The sequence below is a fragment of the Prorops nasuta genome, unplaced genomic scaffold (genome assembly GCF_024137725.1).
Source record: "Prorops nasuta isolate Cenicafe-Biocafe unplaced genomic scaffold, Cenicafe_Pnas_1.2 PNAS00048, whole genome shotgun sequence".
Lineage (NCBI taxonomy): Eukaryota > Metazoa > Arthropoda > Insecta > Hymenoptera > Bethylidae > Prorops > Prorops nasuta.
Window position 1 is genome coordinate 996,577 of NW_027116845.1, and position 24,681 is coordinate 1,021,257.

Here is a 24,681-nt window from a genome sequence, read left to right on the forward strand (position 1 = left end):
AACGCTACATCACTTTACACGGATGACATATAAAAGTGTGTTGGTTAGCGGTAGTCGCTCTTCTTCTAAAGCTGATGTTGCCCGAAATTCTGAAAGCTCTAAAATGGTGAGTTTATTGAAATTGAGTTTTGCCCTATGATATTGAAAAATCTGGCTTTATGCAAATATTCAGATGCAAATAATTAAATTTCTCGTATTTCTCGGATGATTCTTCGGACATAACTGAAATTGCAAAAAATTCAAACCGAAAGCGCCTACGATACTCCAATTTTGTAGAAAATCAATTTGAAATTGGACAATTTTAGCCATTTCTGGTCATTATTTTGTAGCATAGCTTAGAATCCCCAATTTTGATTCCCACATAATTTGTTGATAATTAATAGCATCTATTTGTGTTCATTCGGACATATTATACCAGATTATAGCCGCAGAAACATCCGAGAAGCATAAGAAATTGAGTTATTTGCCTCTCAATGCAGAGATAAAGTCAGATTTATCAATATCATAGCGTAAAACTCAATTTCAATAAACTTTTATTTTAAGTAAATTCTGGAGCAATAATTATTTAGTTATTAACAATTATATATGAATTTGCAAAAGTTTCAAGGCAGAAGTACCTTCTAGACTCAAATTTTGCATAAAAAAAATTTGAAAATAGTGGGTTTGAGCTATTTCTTGACATTATTTCACATTTTGATATATTAAGTCCTAATTTTATTTCCTATTATTATTTTTGCATATAGTTTAGGATATTTCAGTTCGCTTAGGTGTTCCATATTGGAAAATAACCGAAGAAATTTCCGAGCAGCCTCACATTTTCTGTTATTAGGCTCTCATCATAGAAATTAGGTCAGAGAGATTTTTGCATTTCATAGTATATATTAATGAATTTGGTCATATTTACAAATCCGAATTGCTGTCGATGCAGTGATATTGCAAGAGAATGTACCAGTTTTTACCTAATTTTTAACCATTTTTTCATACTAATCAATCTTTAATGTATTTTCGTATAATTTTTGTTTGTTTAATGAATTTTAAATGTCACACTTCAGTGATAATTTTGTGCAATATAACAAGGATTTTTTCTTTCAATTACTGTCACGGACAATATTATTTATTTGTTACTTTTATTTTTTTTTCCACAATAATTTTTTACCATTTTCAAAATATTTATCAAATTGTAATAACATTTAAAAATTTTCATGAACTATAATTGTCAAAAAGTAAATTTATTTTCCCATTGCATCGAACCGGCCGATACTGTGGAAAAGGAGTTTGGCGCGGCTCGTTGACTAAACTTGGGAGAAATAGAGAGCGAAAGAGAGGTCCGAGAAAAAATTATATTCATCCCTCTCGTACTCATACCTCAACGGAGCTAACCGAACTTCAACGGCGAAAGCCGAGACACGCACGTAACGATGTAGCTGTGTGCGTGACCAGCGAGCGGCGACAGTAGTGGGGTTGGCTCACCGATGTACCGCTGGCACTGTGTGCGTGCTAGCTAGTGGCGGCGTGGTGGGGATACCGAATTCCCACAAGTTCCCATCACTGATCTTATGTAACATTTATTTGCCTTGTTAGTTCTTTCTTTTAGTTTTCAAAATATACGATTAATTTTTTGCTATTTTTATATACACTCAGATATAGCTATTCTATTGACTAATTAATCTTATAAATGTCAAGATGATTGGTAAACCATTGTTCTATTAAAGTTGAACAATGGACACTTGAATTATTTTACTTATAATGTTTGGCATCTCTTCCATAGGATATCTTCTCTTTAAATTTTAGAGGATGTTGTTCTCCAATACATTTAAGGATACTTGTTGTATCACTAATGTTAATTTCTAAGGAAGTTAGATAAATGAATTGCTACTGATATTTTGAGCTAAGCTCAAGGCGGGAAGCTCATACGGCATAAACCCTCCTGAATTCAACGTTTATTGATAAGTTTACAATATGTTGTAGGTAAGGATTGCTAAGCAGCACTGCTCGCCTTTTCTTCCCCTGAGCCTTATATCCTCACGGACGGACCATGGAGAGATCCGCCTAGTCCCTGGAATCGTGGTTTTAATACTCTTGTCCTTTGCCGCCTCAATGTTTCATAGGCGTGCCGCAATCCTTAGCTGATGTGTACAATAACAATGTTATAGAATTCGCTGCTTTCAACAGAAGGATCAAATTTCTCGACTAAGTCATCTGTGTATTATACTTATTTATGATCAGATTGTAGCAAAGTTATTTCGTTCGACTTACAAAACAATACTGCTGAATTTATCTTGCTTTTAGCTTCAAATAATTCACATTTGGATATCCTTCCTCAATATATAATACATATTTTGTTAGTCCTATTTGTTTGTGAAATTTATCTGTTCTAAAACCTTAATTAATCCAGTTACTAGATATATAATATATCATTTTCAAAGAATTGATATCTTTCTATCAATCTTAACAATATCATAATAGATGTAATGAAATATGTATTCTATATTCAAAATAGATATCCATGCGTATAGTTGGAAAACTATTTAAAGCTGAAAACAAGATGAACTCAGCAGTATACATATACCTTTTAAAGAACTTTATCTTCACAAATATTATCAGAACATATCTCGCAGAAAAGTTGCCAAATTTTAATAGCATCATTCAAATGTCCATTTTACAAATTAAACAAGATAATGGTTTAACAATCATTTCAACCATTACAAAAATAATTGCAGATCAGCAGTATTATTAGATCTGTGTGTATGTATAAATGATTAGAAAATTAATGTTATATGATATAGACTGGAAGAAAATAGTGCAACGGAGCCAAATAAATGTCGCATAAGATATGGAAGGATATGGCGGATAAATAAGACATTTGCCTAAACAAAATGCGATTTGTCTCACATTGAATAATAAAAATCATTGCAACAAACAGCTATGCTTTACAAATATAAAACAGTTGTAATTTTGTATGTAATTTAACGAATATATGACTACTACAAGAATAGGTAATTACCATGTGTGTTTAGAATTTTGAGAAAGGGATGAAATAAAAATATGTTAATTAAACTAGCTTTAATTTAAAATAATAGTAATTAAAACATTGTCATACAAGATTATTAAATTTACAATAGGAGTTTGTTGTATATGCACTAATCGCTTACACATTCACTATTATAACATTAAGTCACAATTATTGAAATGACTGGGCCATACAGAGAAGTGCTTCATGTTTTAATACTTTTTCAATTATTAGTCTATAATTACTTTTTTCCTTAATTGAAAGTCATCATAACCGGATTTCAACTGTAACAAGAAAAAAATAACCACAAAGTATATTTTCTTAAAAATTCACAATAATTTTCATTTTTTTTATTAATTTATACTCATCTGATATATTTTGTCTTCTCTGTTATTTATTAAAATCCTTCCTTCTTTTCCACAATCGTTTTCCGAAAATATTATTTTTGTTGATGATACAAAATTGAGGGTTAATCGCGCCATTTGACAGCTACGTACAAACTCCCTATAAATCCCCTCGCCCCTCTGATTCTAACTTCCCTTCGCCAAGACTCAAGATTAATGGCCAAAACATAGTATCCCGCAAGGACAGAAACTGTAGCGTAGGATCCCGCAGTGAACAGAAACTATAGCGTAGGATCCCGCAGGGAACAGAAACTGTAGCGTAGTATCCTAAGGATACTACGCTATAGGAAAATTATACTACACTTGGCAACGCTGATGCATTGTTGCCAGAAAGCGGAATAAAGAGAGAGCGGAGATCAGCCCCCTTCAATTCCCCTTCTACTCCGTGTCTTTTAGTGTCGCCTGTCCATTGCGTGGCGCTAGTTGTTACTACAGGCAGTTGAATTTTGATTATAAATTTACTCTTTTATTCAACCAACATAGGAGTATCAAAATGGTTGAAATTCGGGAAACTGTAAGCTTAAAGACGTATAAATTTTAAAGAGTACTTATAAATATAAATTACTATATATATGCAGGAGGATAATAAAAAATAATTATTTACTTTAAAACATTTATTATATATACTGAAATTTATTTTTATACCTTACAGAATTTTGAATATTTTTTTTGTACCTGGTTTTTTTTAATTATATTGTTACATGCTGCAGCATTATTGTTCATACGTAATCTCATAAATATTTTAATTGTATTAATCAATATGTCATCTGCATGTTCCTCGCAAGGAAATTTTAATATTCCCGAATTAATAGCATCGTTGACAACATCCTCATAAATAAATAAAGAATTTACATGCTTTTTAAAAATGTTGTTAAGCTTACGTATTAAAGCATTAAACCCATTGGTTAAAAAGCTACTGCATGACCGTGAATTCATCAGAGTTGGTAATGCATTACAAATAGTAAAATCTTCGTTATCACATTTGATTGATTCAATGCATTTCATACATGATACATTTTTAAATAACTTATTGTATATATACTCAGAAGTAAAGTAAGAAATGCATTCTTCTATATCAGGTAGTGAATAATCATGCTCGAAGATAAATTTTTCTATGTGTCATTCCTCTACATCGACAGCTTTTCGAATTTTTTCTTCCAATATACTTAATGAGCTGATGGATTTTTCCTTATTGAAAATGGCTTTTAATTCCGTTAATGTTACTGGGGTCTCAACATTTGTGGATATGACACAATTACCAGTTTTTGGGGGCTCCACTATACTATAGATCGATAAAATCCGATATATTTGTAAAACTGTAGGAGTAGCTGGATGGTCGTTGCATCCTCCAGCTTGTCTGACCGAACCGAAAAATCTCTAAATAAAGTACACGAAAAAAAGATATACATTTTAATAAACACTATATCTAAAAACTGTTGTGCTGCTAACTTAATTTAATATTATAACATAAGTATCTGATAAAATTATAAAAGGTCAAACCTCAAGAGCATCTTGGTTTATTTTACCGGTAAATATATTTTTAAAGTCTATGCTATTCAAAAATTTAATTAAATCTAACGTCGAGCGCAATGTTACTCTCAAACCTTCTGCAGTTTGTCTAGTAAGAAATGCAGATTGTTGCAAAAAACCATTGTCAACTAGTGCCTCCCAGTCATTAAGTTTTTGTAATGACAGCTCCATGAACTGAAAAATTATAATATACTTATTCAGTCTGTTAAAATGTTTACAGAATTTACTTACCTTATAATCATGGTCCGCTTCATTTATTCCTTTATGTGGTTTCTTTCTATTTAATGTGTCAAACAAATCATTAATCCATCGACAAAATGAAATCGTAGATGAGCAGTTTTTTAACTCTGGTAAAAACTGCATATAAAATTCCAATGCTGTCGCCATGGTATTACTGAAAATCTAGCAAAATAATTAAAGTTGTTTAGAAAAAGAGCAAAACAAGAAATGGATTAATTAAAACTGTTATTCGTACTTGTACTGCTAATCGCACTCTCATTTTTGCTGAACTGTTTAAGTCGATGTGATTTTTCGAAATTTTGGGACAAAGTCGAACTTTTCCTGGCAAAGAACAATCCTTTTCATGAACCAGACGAAAATAATTCCATTCAATGCAAGGCTGTTGTGGATCCATCTAAAAATATTTCACATTGCAAAGTATGTAAATATATATATATAATTATTTTTCACGTAATAATTACACGAACCTGAAGAGATCCATTATTATACAACCTGTTCCTTATGGTCTTTATCAAGTGCGGTGTGTCAGAAAAAACAAATATTTTTCTGTTGCTATCAAATGGATTTGGGAAAAATGTTTTCAAGTTTTCCTTCTTTCCACTTATGCCCATTTCTAGCCAGAATTTCCTATTTGTTGCCGCGCCATCACTTATTACCGCATGCATTTGTGCACCAGCCTTTTCTAATAATATTACAGCTTTTACAATTAATTTAGAAAGCGTTATCCCATCTGTTGGACCTTTAGATGCAAAAACACCAATAGTCTGTGTGTAGTCTGCTGCAAATGGTTGGAACATGAACACTAGACAATGATTTGCTTTATCATTTAATGATTGTGGTTTATGCTCTTCCCCATCTCCAAAATCTACAAGTCCAGTATACGTAAGAGTTTTTGAGTTAACTGCAATGCTCTCTCGAGTTGCTATTTCATCAAAGAGTAGACTTCCATATCTTTGCTGTTCTGCTTGCTCCGACAAAAACTTTTCAAATATATTAAAAAAGTCAGCATCAAACCCGCACTTTGTATTAATATTAGCAAGATGTTTGAAAAGTAATGAATAATGAAAGAGATTGTATTTATTTAAGGTATTTAGAAATGCATACGAATATAATTTAATTATTACCATCTAACTGTACTTTCACATGGTAAGGGTAAAATATTGTTTGTACGTAAGAAATTGTAGTTGGATGGAGAACGCATGTGTAATAGTATACACAATATTAGCCAGTCTTCAGAAAAACGATGGCCATTGCGTATTTTACATTTAGAGGACTTCCATATTTCGAGTATAACCGTTTCTTGATGTTTAGGTAAACTTAGATTTTTCAAGGTATTGACAATAGTTTCTTCACTAAAATTAGACATCTTTTTATAAAATTCTGCAAATGATGTTTTAAGCTGTTCATTATTTTTTTGTAAACGTAAATTCTTTTTAATTGAGTATAGAGTTTTCTTTTTTAGATGTCTTATTTGCTTTTTTTCTTCTGGTGGGACATTTTGTAAATGTAATCGTTTACATGGCTTCTTTTCCATGGCTCTGAGCTTTTTGCGGGCTACTGTTTTTTTTACTTTCTGACAAAAGTTACAGCGTACAGTGGCACTAATTAATATACAATTTTTATGCCGCTTTGTTTTATAAAGATCTGTAGATATTACACTGCAATTTATATTTTCTATATTTTCAAGTGAGTGAATCCCTGCACATATATTTAACGAATTAATTTTAAATAGGATATTTTCCAGCATTTGTAAATTCTTCACAACATTAGATATGCCATGTTTACACAAATCTAATAAAATGCTGTTGACTTTTACTTGCATTTGTAAATTTGGAAATACAAATACTTTCTTTGACTAGAAAACTTCTAAAGTACCATTAACTTTTTGATATTTAACAATTGAAAATATTACTACAGTTTCATTTTCTACTTCACATTTGCTCTTGACCCAACATATTGGTAATGAAATATTACAGTTTATTACATCAGAAAATTTAAAGCTATCATTTATATTGATATTGCTTGTTTCTGAAAGAATATCCGATTGCTGCGAATCTTCTAATGAAACTGTACATATTGGATCAATACCACCAATATTATAGTCCAATTGTTGTTCAGAATTATTATTAACAAGGAAGTCTTCATGAGGCTCTTTTGATGGCTTTGACGATTCAGACATTGCTGTAGAAGGTTCGTACCATGGAAATATAGTTGGTATTGTATTGGGCTGTAATCGTGGTATTTTGTAGGGAGACTATAAAGAAAAATAAGAGTTTAAATATAATATATTATAATTTCATAAGTGGTTAAATAATTTTTCTTTTAGATCTCCAATATTATAGGTACTGTAAAATATTAAATCAGTAAAATAAGCATTAATAAACTAACTTCTCCAAGGACTATTCCATTCGAATCCAACAGCACTCTTTTCCATAAAACTTCTTTTGGTAAAAAATGATTACTGCAAACTGGTTGTCCAGGTTTTATCGGATCTTTCCGTCGTATTGCGTTTTGCCATTTTTTCCTTAAATTTCCATCCTTCGGTACAGAAAAAAAATGAAATTTGTCTACATTTGACCTGTATCCCGAAGTGCATCCTGGCACAATGCAACATGTTGGCATTGCTCACTGTACAGCAAAAGAAACACCATATAATTTAAAATATAATTCAGGATTACATTATTTCATACTAAACTAATAGATGTACCTGTTGATATACACTAAATTGATGAAATATTTAACTAAATAAAATAAACTATAAATGCTACAAATTCTCTAAGACTCTACATGCTTAAAATCAGTAGCATGCCAAATATAATAGGTTAGGTAAGTATGTACATACGTAAGTCGCGTAAGCCTTAGCGGCGCCTTGGGTATATGCTATCGACATCTAGCGCATTAATATATTTCGGGAGACACAAACGGATTCATATATATATGTCACTTCGATATAAAGTTGAAGGGGGCTGGCGGAGATATTTTCTCGGACCTCTCTGTCTTTCTCGCTGTTAGCTTCTAGCAGAAGAGTCGAGGCAAAATCTTTCCGTTTCGCTTTGCCGAAAATCTACCAATATTCGATGTCATTTATATTTGCAGGCCAATGCCTTTATACATGATTTTTTCAGCATATTTATTTATCAGCATTGACTTATTTAAATCAATAATAAATTAAGGAAATGCGTATTTGATATATAATAATTATTTTAACTATAATTTCATCGTTATATTTCGCTTATTTCCGTAAAATCTGCATTTCTTTAGTTTATTATTGATTATTGTAAGTTAATGGCAATTTAAAAAAATTTAATCTTAAAAAAAAAAGAAAAGTATCGATCAGGAATCGAACCCGCACCCACGAATCGCCACGCGATTACCTTACCGCCTAGACCACGAGGCTTCTTCAGTGCACCGTAAACAGATAGTCTTTTTAAGGGCTTGAAATCTTCTTTTAAACCATATAAATAAACGAGCAACCGACAGCTTTATTCATTATTATTCTGTCATAATGGTACACAAATTAAGGAATAATTATATTTTGAATAGTTTTCAAAAGCTTTTCCAATAGCCAAGAACGAAAATAAATAATCAACGCTCGCAGTTTCCGTTCTTGGTTATTGGAAAAGCTTTTTAAAATCTACATTATATAATTATTCTTTAATTTGTGTACCATTATGATAGAATAATAATGAATAAAGATGTCGGTTCTTCATTTATTTATATGGTTCAATAGAAGATTTCAAGCCCTTAAAAAGACTATCTGTTTACGGTGCACTGAAGAAGCCTCGTGGTCTAGGCGGTAAGGTAATCGCGTGGCGATTCGTGGGTGCGGGTTCGATTCCTGATCGATACTTTTCTTTTTTTTTTAAGATTAAATTTTTTTAAATTGCCATTAACTTACAATAATCAATAATAAACTAAAGAAATGCAGATTTTACGGAAATAAGCGAAATATAACGATGAAATTATAGTTAAAATAATTATTATATATCAAATACGCATTTCCTTAATTTATTATTGATTTAAATAAGTCAATGCTGATAAATAAATATGCTGAAAAAATCATGTATAAAGGCATTGGCCTGCAAATATAAATGACATCGAATATTGGTAGATTTTCGGCAAAGCGAAACGGAAAGATTTTGCCTCGACTCTTCTGCTAGAAGCTAACAGCGAGAAAGACAGAGAGGTCCGAGAAAATATCTCCGCTCTCTCTTTATTCCGCTTTCTGGCAACAATGCATATGTTTTACCCTATTCTAAGCTTAACGCTCGTGCTTCGTGGTCTCTTCCGATAGATGGCGTTAGGGGTTAGATGGACCTGAGACACGCGTTTGCCAACACCAGCGCCGCCTACCGGTAGGGATTGCCTCGTGACCTCGCATGAGCAATCTCCCGTTTCATCTCTGCTACATACATATATGTACTAAATGTACTTTAGCGTTCCCGTTACTATACATATTTGCATTTACACTTTCTACACTTAGCTATACTCAAAATAAAATACAGTAACACTTGCTGCACTAAAGTGTAAAAAGTGTAGGCAACGAAAACAGACCTTAGCACTAGGGAATTATTTTCCTTCCTGTAGTCCGTGTACTTCCATGTATTAGTTGAGTTCGGAATTAAACTCTTTTCACTCCGACGGAGCTTTCCCTAGAATTCCCTATTCATTCCGTCTAGTAATTCTGTGTCCGGGAGCAAGTTAGAGAGTGAATAGGGAATATGGAAGAGCTGTGATAGCTAATTGCTATTCTATCCCCACTTCTAAAAGGAAAATAGGGGTAAGGATAAATAAGAAATATTGGCACTAATTGGGAGCTCCGTCTGACTAGTTTAAGCGGGAAAGAAGCAAAATTGACAAATGTTGGTTTCATTATTTTGGAATTAAATTTCAAACGTTTGTTTATATAAATCTAAGGGCCTGATAAAGTAAGTGAAATAAAATTTAAAATAATACAATATCGTGTATAGTTAAAAAATTAATCTTTTATTTCTTTTTAACAGTTGTTATGTATAATGAATTTAGTTCGTGTAGACTCTACCAATTTTAATTTAATTTATTTTGATAAAATAAAAATGGATGTCCTACTGCAAGAAAAAAGTAGTGAGTAGTTTATAAAATTATATTAAAAATATATGGAGGGATAAAGTTGCTACTGGAATTTTTCATTTTTGCTGTACTACTAAATTATTGCAATTAATTGAAAGAAGACAGTTATCAAAATAAATTAAATTAAAATTGGTAGAGTCTACACGAACTATATTCATTATTCATAACAACTGTTAAAAAGAAATAAAAGATTAATTTTTTAACTATACACGATATTGTATTATTTTAAATTTTATTTCACTTACTTTATCAGGCCCTTAGATTTATATAAACAAACGTTTGAAATTTAATTCCAAAATAATGAAACCAACATTTGTCAATTTTGCTTCTTTCCCGCTTAAACTAGTCAGACGGAGCTCCCTATTAGTGCCAATATTTCTTATTTATCCTTACCCCTGTTTTCCTTTTAGAAGTGGGGATAGAATAGCAATTAGCTATCACAGCTCTTCCATATTCCCTATTCACTCTCTAACTTGCTCCCGGACACAGAATTACTAGACGGAGTGAATAGGGAATTCTAGGGAAAGCTCCGTCGGAGTGAAAAGAGTTTAAGGGCCAACACCACCAAGTGTAGTTAAACCTCGGTTTGCTAACCACGGTTTAAGTAGTGGTACCAATCTAAAAAAATATTCAATTTTAATTTGGCAGTAGTGAAATTTCACTTCATGATTAAACTTCGGATAGCGGAAGTAGCTGGTAGCGAATATATACTCTATATTTTTGCTAATATCATACTAATCTCATGTTGATACTGTTGATAGATCTTGTTCTTTCATCTTTTTGGTCTGTTTCGTTTAAAAAAATAATTCTTTGCAAGTAAGTAACTTATAAAAACTAGTAATTTTACTAATCATTCTCGAAAACTTTTGTGAGGGCAAAATACTATTTTTATACTCTATTTACAAATATAAATAGCATTTCACTAGCGGGAGTAAAGTAAATCATTTTCATCTTGCAAAACATGAATTAAAAGTTCTATTTTCCCCTAACATGTGTTAGAAAAATATGTTAACCACGGGAAAAATCGACATTCCAAGTTTACAGCTGCACTATCAGACAACGTTATTAATTCTTGCCTCAAACAGCAAAATTACGTATCCATTAACAATTACTAACTTTTTGCCGTTTTATAACAATAATAATGTACAAAAGTTCGAAATATCTTTCACAGACTCTTGATGGAAAATGACTTCTAAATCAAATTTACCAAGGTGTAGCAATTACACTATAGATGAAAAACTTTGTTTAATCAGAATAGTAAACAAATATTCAAACAAAATTGAAAATAAACAGACTGATAAAGTAGGCCTAAAAGAAAAAAATGATACATGGAAAAAGGTAGAAAAAAAATGGAATGAAATTGCAGAATATGAGAATAAAACAGCAAATAATTTAAAGTTTTTGTGGAATAATCTAAAAAAGATTGCAAGGAAAAATTTTGCAAAGTTAAAATCAGAAACTTATAAAACTGGTAATATTTTAAATAAAAATAATAATTTTTGTAGTTTAGCAATAATTATAAGCAATTGTATTTGTAATCATATAGGTGGTGGATCATGTAATGTAAAGTTAGATATTATATCTGAGAAAGTTCATGAAATAATTGGAAGATCTATAACAGGAATTAGGTATCAACATGACTCAGATAATCAGACGATGGAGGTATTATTACAAGACCATGAAAATGACGATCCTAATATAGATTGTGATGATCCTGTATTTGAGGTGAATGATGTAACTATTTTATTACTTTGAAACTATACAACAGGGAAGATTTTCTTAAAGAATAAATTAATTCATTATATTCCAAATTATATAATTGAAATTAACATGTGTATTGCACTTGAAATATTAAATTGCTTTATGAAATGCATATTTTGTTTCTTTCAGCACATGGTGACAAATGGTGAAATAGAAAATTGGTCTTCGTATACTCCGAACAGCTTAAAAAAGCCGATAAGTGAGCCATTGCATAACGCTATCACTAGTAGATCACTATTGGGACCAATAAATGGTAAAACCTTAAAAAGAAAAAAGAGACCACAAACTACGCAAGAGCGTTTATCTATAAGGAAAATTCAGCTAGCAAACTTAATGATGAAGCATTTATCTGAAAAAGCAGCATTGGAGAGAGAAATTATGGAGGCTCAATTGAAAAAAGAACAAATGCAAATAACAAAATTACAATATGAATTACAAGGAAATTTTCAACCTATGCCGGTAAAGAATATTTATTAATATTATTATTACAAGTAATTTAAGTAACCAATGTCAAACATGAATTTCATTGTGAAATGTTCTGTGCAGCCTCAATGTTCCGAAGAAAATGATCATTGTAAGGATGACTTATCATAATATCACTCATACAGAAATGGTATTCCAAACAAATTGTTATCGCTCTTCAACAATTTGTGCACTTTATATGGTATTATATTATTTAGTTAATTTTTGTTTAAATTTGTAGTTTCAATTAAGGGTTAACAACTCAAACAACCTATTATTTTCATTTTCTTAATTTGTCAAATTGACCTTAACATTTCTACTCAAATGTTCTAAGTACTGCCATTTATCGTTAACACTTTTGCAATTATTTGAATTCGTATCTTTTGTTTAAGTTGTAAGCAATTAAAGTATAATGAATTTAATTACTTAGTGCGTTTATAAATATATATATATATTATGCGAGAATTAAAGTATAATTGTTTTTATTTATATTTGTATGATGTAAAACTGATGGATATATCATTATTTTATTTGCAATTGTGATTATAGAATTTATTTTAGTAACCGCATATTTAAAGACTGATAGACTTAATTATTTAGCAAGTTTTGAAATCTATTTTGTTTAAATTTAAAATAAAATTATTGCCCTGTTATTTATGATTATAAAATGTAAAATAATTTTCTAATAAAGAAGCAAATTAGAGTTTTTAAGTTCTGTATTATACTATTCCTGTTGCACATATTATACTTCAATATTCTATTATATCAAATTTTGAAAGTAATTTTCAATTATACAGGGTGTAACCAGCCAAAGACCGAAAGATTTTGACCAGAGATTCTTGAGGCTATACTAAGTAGAAAAGTCCTATATTATAAGATCCGCAAAAGCATGATTGCTGAGATAAATCAGTTTGAAAGCGAGCAATCAGGGCTTTGATCGAACGGAAGAATTACTTTACTGTCGCTTTCGTTGACACCTCCCTTTCGAAAAACAAAAGAAGCTCGTACCTCTCCGCCGCTCCGTAATTCCGTACATGTACACACACACGCCCGCAACTACGCCGATTATTAATATTACCTCCTAACGTTCTACAATCCTGATCCAACCACCGTATGAAATTTATTTTTCGCCTAATATTATCAGAGTCCCTGTGATGTAATTATTGATTCTAAAATGCTAAACAAGTTAGTCAGATTCCAGCTGCAACAGCTTAGAAGATGACATAATCCTAATAAAAAATGTACAATTCCGCCGCGGAATGTCCAATGAAGTAAAGAAGACTTACATTTCCTTCATATGAAAAGCAATTTTTATCTACAGGGAAAGTTTTCCAATTCTGTCTTCGTTCGTCTGTCGCGTCAAGTAATGTTTCGTCGCTTTGTCTTGTCAGTCGTCACGTCAGTCATGTCAAATCGTCGTCGTCGTCCTTAGTCTATTATTTTAAAAGCTGTTCAAAATGTCTCCCCCCTGCTTCGATACAAGCTCGCGCTCGTCGCAGCAGTTCTGTCCATACGTTGTCCAGCGTACGTTCGTCTATGTTAGCAACCGCCACTTTTAAACGCTCGAGCGCTACTTCCAGCGAGCCAGGCTCCGTCATATAAACTTCATTTTTTAGGTGACCCCAAACAAAGAAGTCCAGTGGTGTCAGATCTGGAGAGCGAGGGGGCCACCTCACAGGTCCTCGGTAAGCGATCCATCGATTTGGAAAATAATTTTCCAAAATCGCAGAAACTGGCCGAGTATTATGAGGTGGGGCACCGTCCTGCTGAAACCACATTTTGGTCCGCAGGTCTAGCGGTACATCCTCAAGTAACTCAGGCAAATCTTCCGTGAGTAATCTCGCATATAACTCCCCATTCATTTTCTCTGGAAGGACGAACGGCCCGATCACATGAGTCCCTATTAACCCGGCCCAAACATTCAATTTCCACCTATGCTGGTAGTTTACCACACGTACGAAGTGTGGATTTTCCTCGGCGTAAGTGTGAGAGTTATGAAAATTGAATGTTCCGGCACGAGTAAATAGGGATTCATCCGTGAATAAAATTCGGCGATGAAAACCAGGATTGACTTCTGATTGTGTCAGAAGCCAACGACAAAAATTAACGCGTTGTGCGAAATCACCTTCCAACAGATCCTGAACGGGTGTGTGATGGTACGGATACAAATTCGCAGCCTTGAGAATTCGATGTACCGTCATATGCGAGATTTTAACTTCTCGAGCTATGCGGCGAGTGCTTGTTGTCGGGTCAGCTTCTACTAGATTCAGTACTTTTTCCGTCACACGTCTGTCACGTAAGTTGTGTCCACCTTTCTCCTGTCTTGGCAAAACATTACCCGTTTCTAAAACTCTACGATATGTGTCTGTAAACGTCGTACTGATTGGGTGTCGTCTATTTGGGTACCTTTCCCTGTAGATTCTCGCCGCCTCTGTCGCCACACCTCGAGCTTCTCCCAGGATGTACACCATTTGGCCGTATTCCTCATTCGTGAAATTCGGCATTTTTGACACAAAATTTGGCCACTAATTATATCCCGTGATATGCAGTTCACTTGCACTCTATCCGAAAGATGCGAAAGACTGATTGTTTATTACTATGACACGATTCGGAAGAAAAAACCTAAAGATACTTCATCTGTTTATTTTGAAAACATGTGAGTGGGTAAAATGCCGGATTTCACCAATGAAGAGTACGCAGAGATGATGCTGATGCTTTGAAAAGCTTGACGGGAGGCGGCGAAAATTTACAGGCAAAAGGTATCTAAATCGCAGAAATGTTGTCTAGTATTTTAGTATTAATAATTACATCACAGGGATTCTGTTAATATTAGGCGAAAAATAAATTTCATACGGTGCTTGGATCAGGATTGTAGAACGTTAGGAGGTAATATTAATAATCGGCGTAGTTGCGGGCGTGTGTGTGTACATGTACGGCATTACGGAGCGGCGGAGAGGTACGAGCTTCTTTTGTTTTTCGAAAGGGAGGTGTCAACGAAAGCGACAGTAAAGTAATTCTTCCGTTCGATCAAAGCCCTGATTGCTCGCTTTCAAACTGATTTATCTCAGCAATCATGCTTTTGCGGATCTTATAATATAGGACTTTTCTACTTAGTATAGCCTCAAGAATCTCTGGTCAAAATCTTTCGGTCTTTGGCTGGTTACACCCTGTATATTGTCGTTCATTTTGAACTAAGTTTTCGTGTAAATCTCTGTCAACATTATTATATTTATCGATATCATCATGTGTAACTGCAATTGTTTCTCTGCTCAGATTATATAAAACAGCACATGCTGTTATTACTTGTAGAGTTTTTTGAGGACTACGAAAACGAGAACCAAGTGTTAGTACTGGAAACATTCTACCTAACAATCCAAAACATCTCTCTACCATGGAGCGTGTACGTATTTGCGCCTCATTATACAAAATTTCAGATGGCGTTTGTGGGTTTTGCAGAGGTGTTAGTAGAAATGGTAAGGATGGATAACCGGAATCCCCCAATAACACACCATTTCCAAACTCACCGCTTTTAAAGCGGGATTTTAACCGGGAATTGTCAAAGATGGTAGCATCATGTGTGGCACCTGGCCAATATGCAACCCAATCTAGTATTTGTAAACTAGAGTTTACTACCGCCTGCACATTGATAGAAAAGAAACCTTTTCTGTTACGGAATAGCTCTCCGTCATCACCACCTGACAAAAAACAAAAGTATTCAACTGAACTACGTTGAATTTATTATATGTAAAGTGTTTCAAAAAATATAAGTTAGTATTACCATAAGATTGAATTCGGACATGTATACAGTCTATCGCTCCAATAACATGGATGAATCCGGACAAATTAAAATTTGATACTTTATTTTGTAATATATCTTGATTTTCAGATGGAAATTTAATAAATTCTTTATGAAGCTCAGATATTGCTAAAGAAACATTGCTTACAATCCTTTCAGCACTAGTTTTACTGATACCAAAGAAGTCAGCAACACTTAATAAAAATGAACCAGTAGCAGCAAACTTAATGAAAACTTTTAATTGAATGATTGGTGGAATTGCATGATTCCTGAAAATTAAACATTTTATCTTCACAAAAATCATTTTAATGGAAAGAAAAACTAACAATCTTTATCAAGCATCTTGTAATAAATAAAGAGATGTCACTAATTATATAGAAAGGCATTTTCCTTTTTATTGCACTAATTTGCCTATCTACTTGTTTACAAACATCAGGAAATCAGTTGTAGCACGAACATAACAAAGAGTTAATAAATTAGGACATTTAGAGATTTAAATTTCCATTAAATAATGTAAAATGATATCTTCTTAAGCCTTAAAAATGAAGTTACTTCAATATGCAAAAAAGAAAATGTAAGCTCGATAATACCTATATACAACTTGTATTGTAACGTTATTCCCGTCAGTGCGAGGGGCCACTCACACTACGGGTTTTCCCATTACCTTCGCCCGTCCTTTTCTATCGGTATCAGGGCGCCAGTTGGTCAGTTGGGTGGCCAACAACCCTACGTTATCAATTGGGTCCTTCGACCCCATTCTCTATGCATCTTATACGGCCCTGCGGCCATGCAAATGGACGGTAGCGGTAGCCAGGGTCGCTCAGTATGCTAGGTCGTGGAGAGAGGGGAGGGTTCCTTACGGAAGTCCGAGCCTCGCAGACCTGCCTGCTGAGGGGCATACATTTCTCCCTCACCACCCACACACAGGTGGTGGTGAGGAGTGCGGGAACATGCGGTATCAATTGCCAAAGCATAGCGTTTTGCCAGGAGCGGACCACCACGGAGGCAATGTTCACGGCCCGTCCAGCCATAGCGCAAGCCTATGGGATTACGGAGGGCACCGGGACACATTCCAACGGGCTAACTACGCCCCTGCACAACCCACTATGCATTGGCCGGTATCCAGTCGTGACGTACGTGCAGGCTGGCCTATAGCACACGCCTCACGTACGCGAACCGACCCATGGATGTCTGAGTGCCGCGTCACGCGCTCACCAGCACGCACGGACACATCAGCACAGTCCCATGGTCGCGTTCCGACTGCCTGCTATGGCAGTCTGCGCACGACATTCGCGCAGCCTGCTTGACGCGCGTAACCAGCGTTCAAGCCAGACTCAATGTTCTATCTCCCCTCCTCGTGGGGACTTATAGACACTGTCATTGTTTTAGGACTCCCCGAGGCCGCTTCTCCTTATCTCAGGTTGCCTGGGTTGTTTGGCCTGGCCCTGCCTTACTTCTCAGGACAACCTGGACATCGTTTACTGGAGCGCCGGTCTTTTCATCCGGGCCTCTGCCTGTCAACGGTGTCTATCCTTGACGTTAGCTATAATCCACTCGTGAGCCTATCTCACGAGTCGGTAACGTAGGGATTAATAATATCCACTGTTCGGTAGCTTTTATGTTCTTTATTCGGTATCTCGTATACGTAACGGGGAACTTCGTTACATACCCCCCTCCGTAACGGAGGTTTCGACCCGAAACCGAAAGCGCCCGAACACGAGTTCGTTTTTCGCTGCCACGCCCAAGCGTGCAGTGATGCACTTCAGTCTGGGTTTACTCTTGCGGTAGCTCAGGCTTGTATGGCTTGATGTCTGCCGTAGACATTTTGCCAGTGACGTTTCCTGCCAAATCAGACAATTCTACAACTGTCTCCGATAACTTCTTCGCAATCATAAACGGTCCACCGAATGGTTTGTTCAGTGCAGTCGATATGTGTTTTGCGGCATTCGAGAGCTGTCGGTTGCGAACTAAGACTAACTCGCCAACCTCATAGTGCTTTTCACGACAACGTAGATTATACGGTCTTGCCTGTCGTTCGTGCGCTTCTTCGAGAGCATACTTGAAAACTGTTCTAAGTGTTTCCAAGCGTTTCATGCGTGCCAACCACTTTTCTGTCGGTTGCTGCATGATTTCGGTATCGCCTTCTAATTCACGTCGCATCGACCTTGCCGATTCTGGTTCTCTACCCAGATTAGCAAATGCAGGTGTAGCTTGCAGTGAACCATGGTGGGCAGTATTAAATGCAAATCTAAATGCATCCAAATGCTGATCCCACTTTCGATGATCAGAATCGAGAAAGGCCCTTATCATCATCTTCAGGCTTCTATTCACCCTTTCGGTGGGGTTTGCCTGGGGATGATATGGAGGTGTCGTGGTTTGCCTCATACCCGTTAATTGTAATAAAGCAGTTATCTCTTTATTTACAAATTCGGTACCATTGTCGGTAACTAAAACTTTTGGTGTACCCCATCTATGAATCACCAAGTTTTCGATAGCTTCTGCAATCTTTTTGCCGTTAGCGCGTCGAAGTGGAGCTACTTCGATCCATTTTGTGTATAGGTCTTGGATTACCAACACATACGAGAACCCTTGTTTACTTGGCGTCAGTGAGCCCATAATATCTGCCGATATTACAGTCCACGGCTGTTCAACAATTCAACGTCCCATGAAGCCGACGGGAGCTTGTTGTTCTACCTTGCAACGCTGACATTCGTCGCAGTGACTGACGTAAGCCGTTACATCTTTGAACATACCTGGCCAGAAGTAATTTATCGAAAGGCGTCGATATGTACGATCGATACCTTGATGGCCGGCTTGCGGTAACTTATGGCATTCTTCGAGCACTTTCTGCCTGTACTCCCTGGGTATCACCAGTTTCCAAGCATCAAGATCTTCGAGCTCAGCATCTGCCAAATCTGAACGTCGTTGATGATACATCAACTCTCCATCTAATTTCCAATCAAGAAATTTTTCTGGCGTTCTTTCGATATCCTTTACGTGCTTTAAATACCACGCATCCTTGGTATCGGCGTAAGACGGTAGCAAAGCATTTAAACTTTCCGGTGCTCTTGACAAAGCATCAGGAACATGATTTAAAGCTCCTTTACGATGTACGATCGTAAAATCGTATTCCATCAAGGCGAGAGCCCAACGAGCAAGTCTTCCAGATGGATCTTTTAAATTATGCAACCATCGGAGACTGCTGTGGTCGGTAATTACAGTGAAGTGGTAACCCTCAAGGTAACATCGAAACTTCCTTATCGACCACACCACTGCCAAGCATTCCTGCTCGGTCACGGTATATTTTCTTTCGGGATCCGTAAGCGCTCTACTCGCGTAGGCGATTACTCTTTCTTGACCTTCGATAACTTGTGTCAAAACAGCACCTAAGCCAACATTGCTAGCATATGTCTGTAATGCAAACGGGATCGAAAAATCTGGACAGGCAAGCGTTGGCGCGCTTGTTAAACATCCTTTCAGCGCGTCGAATGCTGACTGCTGATTGGCTGTCCATTCCCATGACTGATTTTTCTTTGTCAATTTCGTTAGCGGTTCAGCAACTGTCGCAAATTCCGGAATGAATCTTCTATACCAAGATGCCATTCCCAAGAATCTACGAATTTGCTTTAAATTCTTCGGTATCGGGAACGTGATTACGGCTTCTGTTTTCGCCGAATCCACGCGAAGACCTTGACTGTCCACGATAAATCCGAGATATTTTACTTCCGTTCTACAGAAGAAACTTTTCTCCTTATTTATCGTTAGCTCAGTTTGCCTTAACTTTTCGATAACTTTATCCAACCATAATAAGTGTTCGTCAAATGTTTTGGTGACAATGATAATGTCATCCAAATAGACGAATACATGTGGATAAAATTCGGGACCCAATAATTTATCCAGAGCACGCTGGAATATTGCGGGAGCATTAGTTAATCCATAAGGCATTCGCTTAAATTGAAATAAGCCTCTGCCTGGAACAATAAAAGCCGTGATACCACGTGACTTTTCTGCTAGCGGTACCTGCCAATACGCTTGACTCAAGTCGAGCGTTGTTAAATAATTGGCCTGTCGTAACTCATCTAGGATCGCAGCCATGTTCGGTAATGGGTACGCATCCTTTTTAGTTACAGCGTTAACGCGCCGGAGATCCACACAAAAGCGGAGCTTGCCATTGGCTTTCTTCGCCATGACTACCGGGCTCGCCCAATCACTTTGCGACGGTTCGATAATGCCATTGGTTAGCATATCGTCAACCTCTTGCCACATAGCTTGGCGGATTTTATCCGTGCACCTATGAGCTCGCTGTCTGATTGGCTCGTGATCTTGCACGTCAATTATGACTGCCGGTAACTTTGAAATTCCAGGTTTTCCAGAAATGGGGGGCAGTTTAATTTCTAGAAACTCTTGTAATTTCTTAGCGTTATCATTATCGGGAACCATTAAGCCGTTATTCACCACTACACAGTTTAGTGATTCGGCATTCGAGAACCAATGTTTATTTTGAGGTTTTTCCTTGTAAGCCCATTCTCCCGTGGAGAAGTCCACGACAACATGAGCATCTTGTAGGAAATCAAGTCCCAAAATAAAATTACTCGACAAGGAAGGCATCCATAGTGTGTCAACTATAGTTGTCTTCCCCTCAAGAAATATCGGGATCTTGGCGGACTCAATTACTTTACATGTGTAATTGTTGCCAACGGTAACTCTTAAGGGTTCTATCTTATTGGCTTGTATACCAATTGAATTAAACAATTCAATGGCTACTTTGCCTGCAAACGTGCGTGAGGCTCCCGAGTCCACCAGTGCACACAGCTTTTCCCCTTGTACGGTGATCGTGATGTAGAATGCTAGTTTCCTAGATCTATCGCCAAACGTCGTAATTACTATATCAGTAATATCACCGACCGGTAACTTATCGACCGATTGATCATCGTTCGAATTTTCGGTAGCAACCACTCGAGCGCTTGTGTCCTCTGATTGTTTGTTTACATTCTCCGTCTCCAACATAACATGTTGGTCTGAGAAGTCGCGGGACCGATAATTATGGTTAATATTCACACATTGCTGTACTGAATATTCTTCGACATAATTATCCGGGAATATATTATCTTGGTTTTCACCCAAGATTTTCGGTATCATGTTTTTCCGCTCTTGGAGTGTCGTAACATTCTCGGGAAATTTTACTAACTCCTCTTGGCGTTTTTTGAACAGCATTTAGGGCACTCCGCTGTAGAAACCCCTTTGCTGCCATATCGGTAACAGAACATTGTTCTCTGCTCTTTACACGCACTCCAACCGTGTCCAGCTTTCCCGCAATTAAAGCAGGTAGCGCTCGGGCCCGGTTGTTTACGTTTTGAGCCCTGCCGGCTGTTATTGTTGCCAGCTGCCTTATCTAACGAAGGTTTCGACTTGGAACTGGTTCCTTGTCGGTTCCTTGTTGATTTAAAGGCTTTCAAATGCTCTTCGTTATCATTCGAATCTTCCGTTGTTGATTCGTCGGTATCAGAGCTGGATGTTTTATCCACTTCTAGGGCACGCACACCGTGTCGCCTAGACTCTCGGGATCTTCCATGACTGCCGGTATACGCCAACTCAGGAACTAAACTTTCCTCAGGCGCGGCAGGTGGACGGTATTTTAATGACGGCCTATAAGAGGCTTCGAAATTGAGCGCCAAACGCTCAAATTCTCGATACGTCATATTTTTGTGTATAGCGATACCTCTTCTATACACCGGTAGCATATTCTTGTGCGCGATAGCGATTCGGCTCCAATCCGATCTTTCTCTGCCTATTTTCCGAATATACGACTGTATAGTCTGCAAATAGGCTCGCACAGATTCGTTAGCACCCTGAGTTCTTGTTAGAAGCTCAGTCTCCAGTTCTTCCTCCCATGTTTGTGATCTGAAATAAGACCTTAAGGCGGACTTAATATCAGACCAGGTTGAGAATTCATTATCCTCAAACCACATCCTCGCCACACCTGTCAGGATGTGGGGAAAGACGTCAACCAGGTCCGAATCTCTTACCCTGAGAAGGTTCAGGACGGCATCGGTTCGAGAAATAAAACTCTCAACCGCCTCCGTTCCATCGCCCGCAAAGGTCAAGTTTGATCTCTGGAGAGATTCGAGAACACGCCAACGGGGCATACAGTCATCCCCTTGGCCGGTAACTTTTCCAGGTTTTCCCTTCAGGACCCTCGTCCTGTAGGCCCCCTGGAATATCTCAGCCGAAGCATCGTCTGATGTCGGTTGAGATTCGAGATCATCGCTCGGCCTTGTCACTGTCAACAAAGGTTGACCCTGATTGGCCGATGCCGGTAGAGCGGCCGCGGTCTTTCGCGGTCGGCCTCTAGCGCGCTTTTCGGTAGCAGAAGCAGCTGCCACTGCTGCTTCATCGGGAACAGTCTTATTTTTCAGCAGCTTGTCAAAAGCCTGCTGGACTTGAGAAATGAAATCTTGGAACGACCCTTCCAGTTTTTCCATTCTCTCGTCTAGACTCGAGATCTTCTTCTCCAGGTTTACCTGGGAAGCATCGGTAGCTGTCGGTTCTGCGAACTCATCAGAGTCGCCCGACCCGGTACTCCTCTTCCGTCCCGTGGACTCAGCCATCTACGTATGAACAATAGTGCGTGTTGTTTGTAGTCCAAGGGTTGTCGCTGGAGTGATCCGGCAAAGTTCTGTTTTGCCCCGTTAGCCGTCCGTCGGATAGGTTACCCCCACCCGAGCTTTGGACATGCGCAGACGATCTAAGTGATTCTCGTATTCTCACTTATCGCTTCTGCTCGATAACAATCGCCCTTCGATTAATCGAATTTCGATCTAGGCGCTCGATAGCTCTGCTTCATCTACGGGCCGCTAGATGGCAGCACTAGGATCGAGTTCATCGACCTCCAGTACCATCGATCACGACCGACGGCAGCACTTCCACGAATTAATGATTCGTCTTGCCGTCGATTACCGCTAGATGGCAGTACCGGTAACATTTCTCGACAGAGGGTCCACGTGTGGTCTCTGTCTCACCTCGTCCTGAAAACATTGGCCTTTACCGGCTCAAGCCCATCAATTTTATTTTTGTTTTGGATGGATAGGAAAGGAATGAAAAGGAAGGAAAATAGGATGGAAATTGATGGGAAATTCACCGAGGTGTACGGTAGCGTGCGGGATCGTACGATTTCTCGTACCCGTAACATTCGGTAACTTGCAGGAGGAGTATTTCTAGGGCTCGACTAGCTGTGAAACCCTATCCATACAAACCTCCTTACGAGCCGCTTTCGTCTTTAGCGGCTTCGAAGGTTTTTCCTTCGGTGGGGTTACCACCTGGGGAACTGCCTTCGGAGTCGCCTCGGAAAGCCGTGGTTGGGCGTGTACTTTCCCACGCTCGGATCTGCGTTTTGCCGCTATCACCTTACGTGGTACGTTCGTACCCGCATTCGCCACGTATGGACCGATTGTCTGCCAATGCAGCCCACAGGCAGGGCAGGTGCGTAACGTTTTCCCGGTGCGCCCACACCCCTTACAGAAAGCATCTGTAATTGGTGTAGGGCATTCGGAAAACCGATGGCCCTTACCCTTGCAATTCCAGCATACACGTATGCCGAAATTGCCGGTAGCGCGCGTGGCCACAGGATCGGAAGGCTTCGCCTTCTTCACCGGTGGTGCCGGAGTCACCTTAGGCGGCAACAGTTGCTTAACTCCTTTCGGAGGTTTGACGGACGCCATAGCTGCGTATGACGGCCGCTTCGTCTCCGGAGCAGCTACCGCTGTCTCCCGCTGGACCTCCCTGACCCGCTTGCGCTCCTTTCGGGAGAGCTTACGGACAGGGGTGCTCAGCACAGGTGCCTCGGCCACCTCGACCGCTGCCACGACTTCGTGGTAGAGGTCCAGGTCCGCTCGGAAGAGAGCAGCCAGCAACTCCACTAGACTACGTCTAGGAAGACCCTGATTGCTCCCCCCCATAGGCGTCGGGGTTACCGAACGCATCCTGCAGTGTCGCTGCATTAATTCGCTGAGTACATGCGTACCCAGCTCCTCATGCCCAGACTCTACAGGGTGTTTCGATACCCCCTCGAGAACAGGTGGGCTACCGCCCACCTCGATAACAGTAACGCAGGTTGGCGTTTGACGGACAACCTGCGCCACGGGAACGGGAACGGGATCGGATGCGGGACCCTCTACAGGGCCCGCAGGAGACGGGGATGCCAGGAGGGCATCCTCGTCATAGGAGTCCTGTGCCATAGGCACAGGAGCGACGGGAGCGTCGGCGGTTCCGCCGGCAATCGTGGTCGAGGGCGAGGCGTTCAAGGAAGCCATTATTTTGGCGAGAGAGAGAGAGCGAGGAAGGCTGAGAGAGCGAGACGGAGAGAACAATAG

At 38.0% G+C, this 24,681-nt stretch overlaps 3 protein-coding genes across 3 annotated transcripts; 1 reads left to right on the forward strand and 2 right to left on the reverse strand.

Moving 5' to 3' along the window:
- The first annotated feature begins 11,478 nt into the window (after nt 1-11,478).
- LOC136784157 (myb/SANT-like DNA-binding domain-containing protein 3) lies at nt 11,479-12,048 on the forward strand. The gene is made up of 2 exons (XM_066744673.1): nt 11,479-11,764; nt 11,840-12,048. Exons 1-2 carry the CDS (start codon nt 11,479-11,481, stop codon nt 12,046-12,048), a joined length of 495 nt encoding a protein of 164 aa, XP_066600770.1.
- A 1,904-nt stretch (nt 12,049-13,952) lies between these two features.
- Nucleotides 13,953-15,020, reverse strand: LOC136784158 (histone-lysine N-methyltransferase SETMAR-like). Its single transcript, XM_066744674.1, has one exon. The coding sequence runs from the start codon at nt 15,018-15,020 to the stop codon at nt 13,953-13,955; it is 1,068 nt and encodes a 355-aa protein (XP_066600771.1).
- A 631-nt stretch (nt 15,021-15,651) lies between these two features.
- Nucleotides 15,652-16,973, reverse strand: LOC136784159 (putative nuclease HARBI1). Its single transcript, XM_066744675.1, has 3 exons — nt 16,957-16,973; nt 16,295-16,581; nt 15,652-16,211 (listed from the first exon to the last, which is right to left on the reverse strand). The coding sequence occupies exons 1-3, from the start codon at nt 16,971-16,973 to the stop codon at nt 15,652-15,654; spliced, it is 864 nt and encodes a 287-aa protein (XP_066600772.1).
- Nucleotides 16,974-24,681: the final 7,708 nt, after the last annotated feature.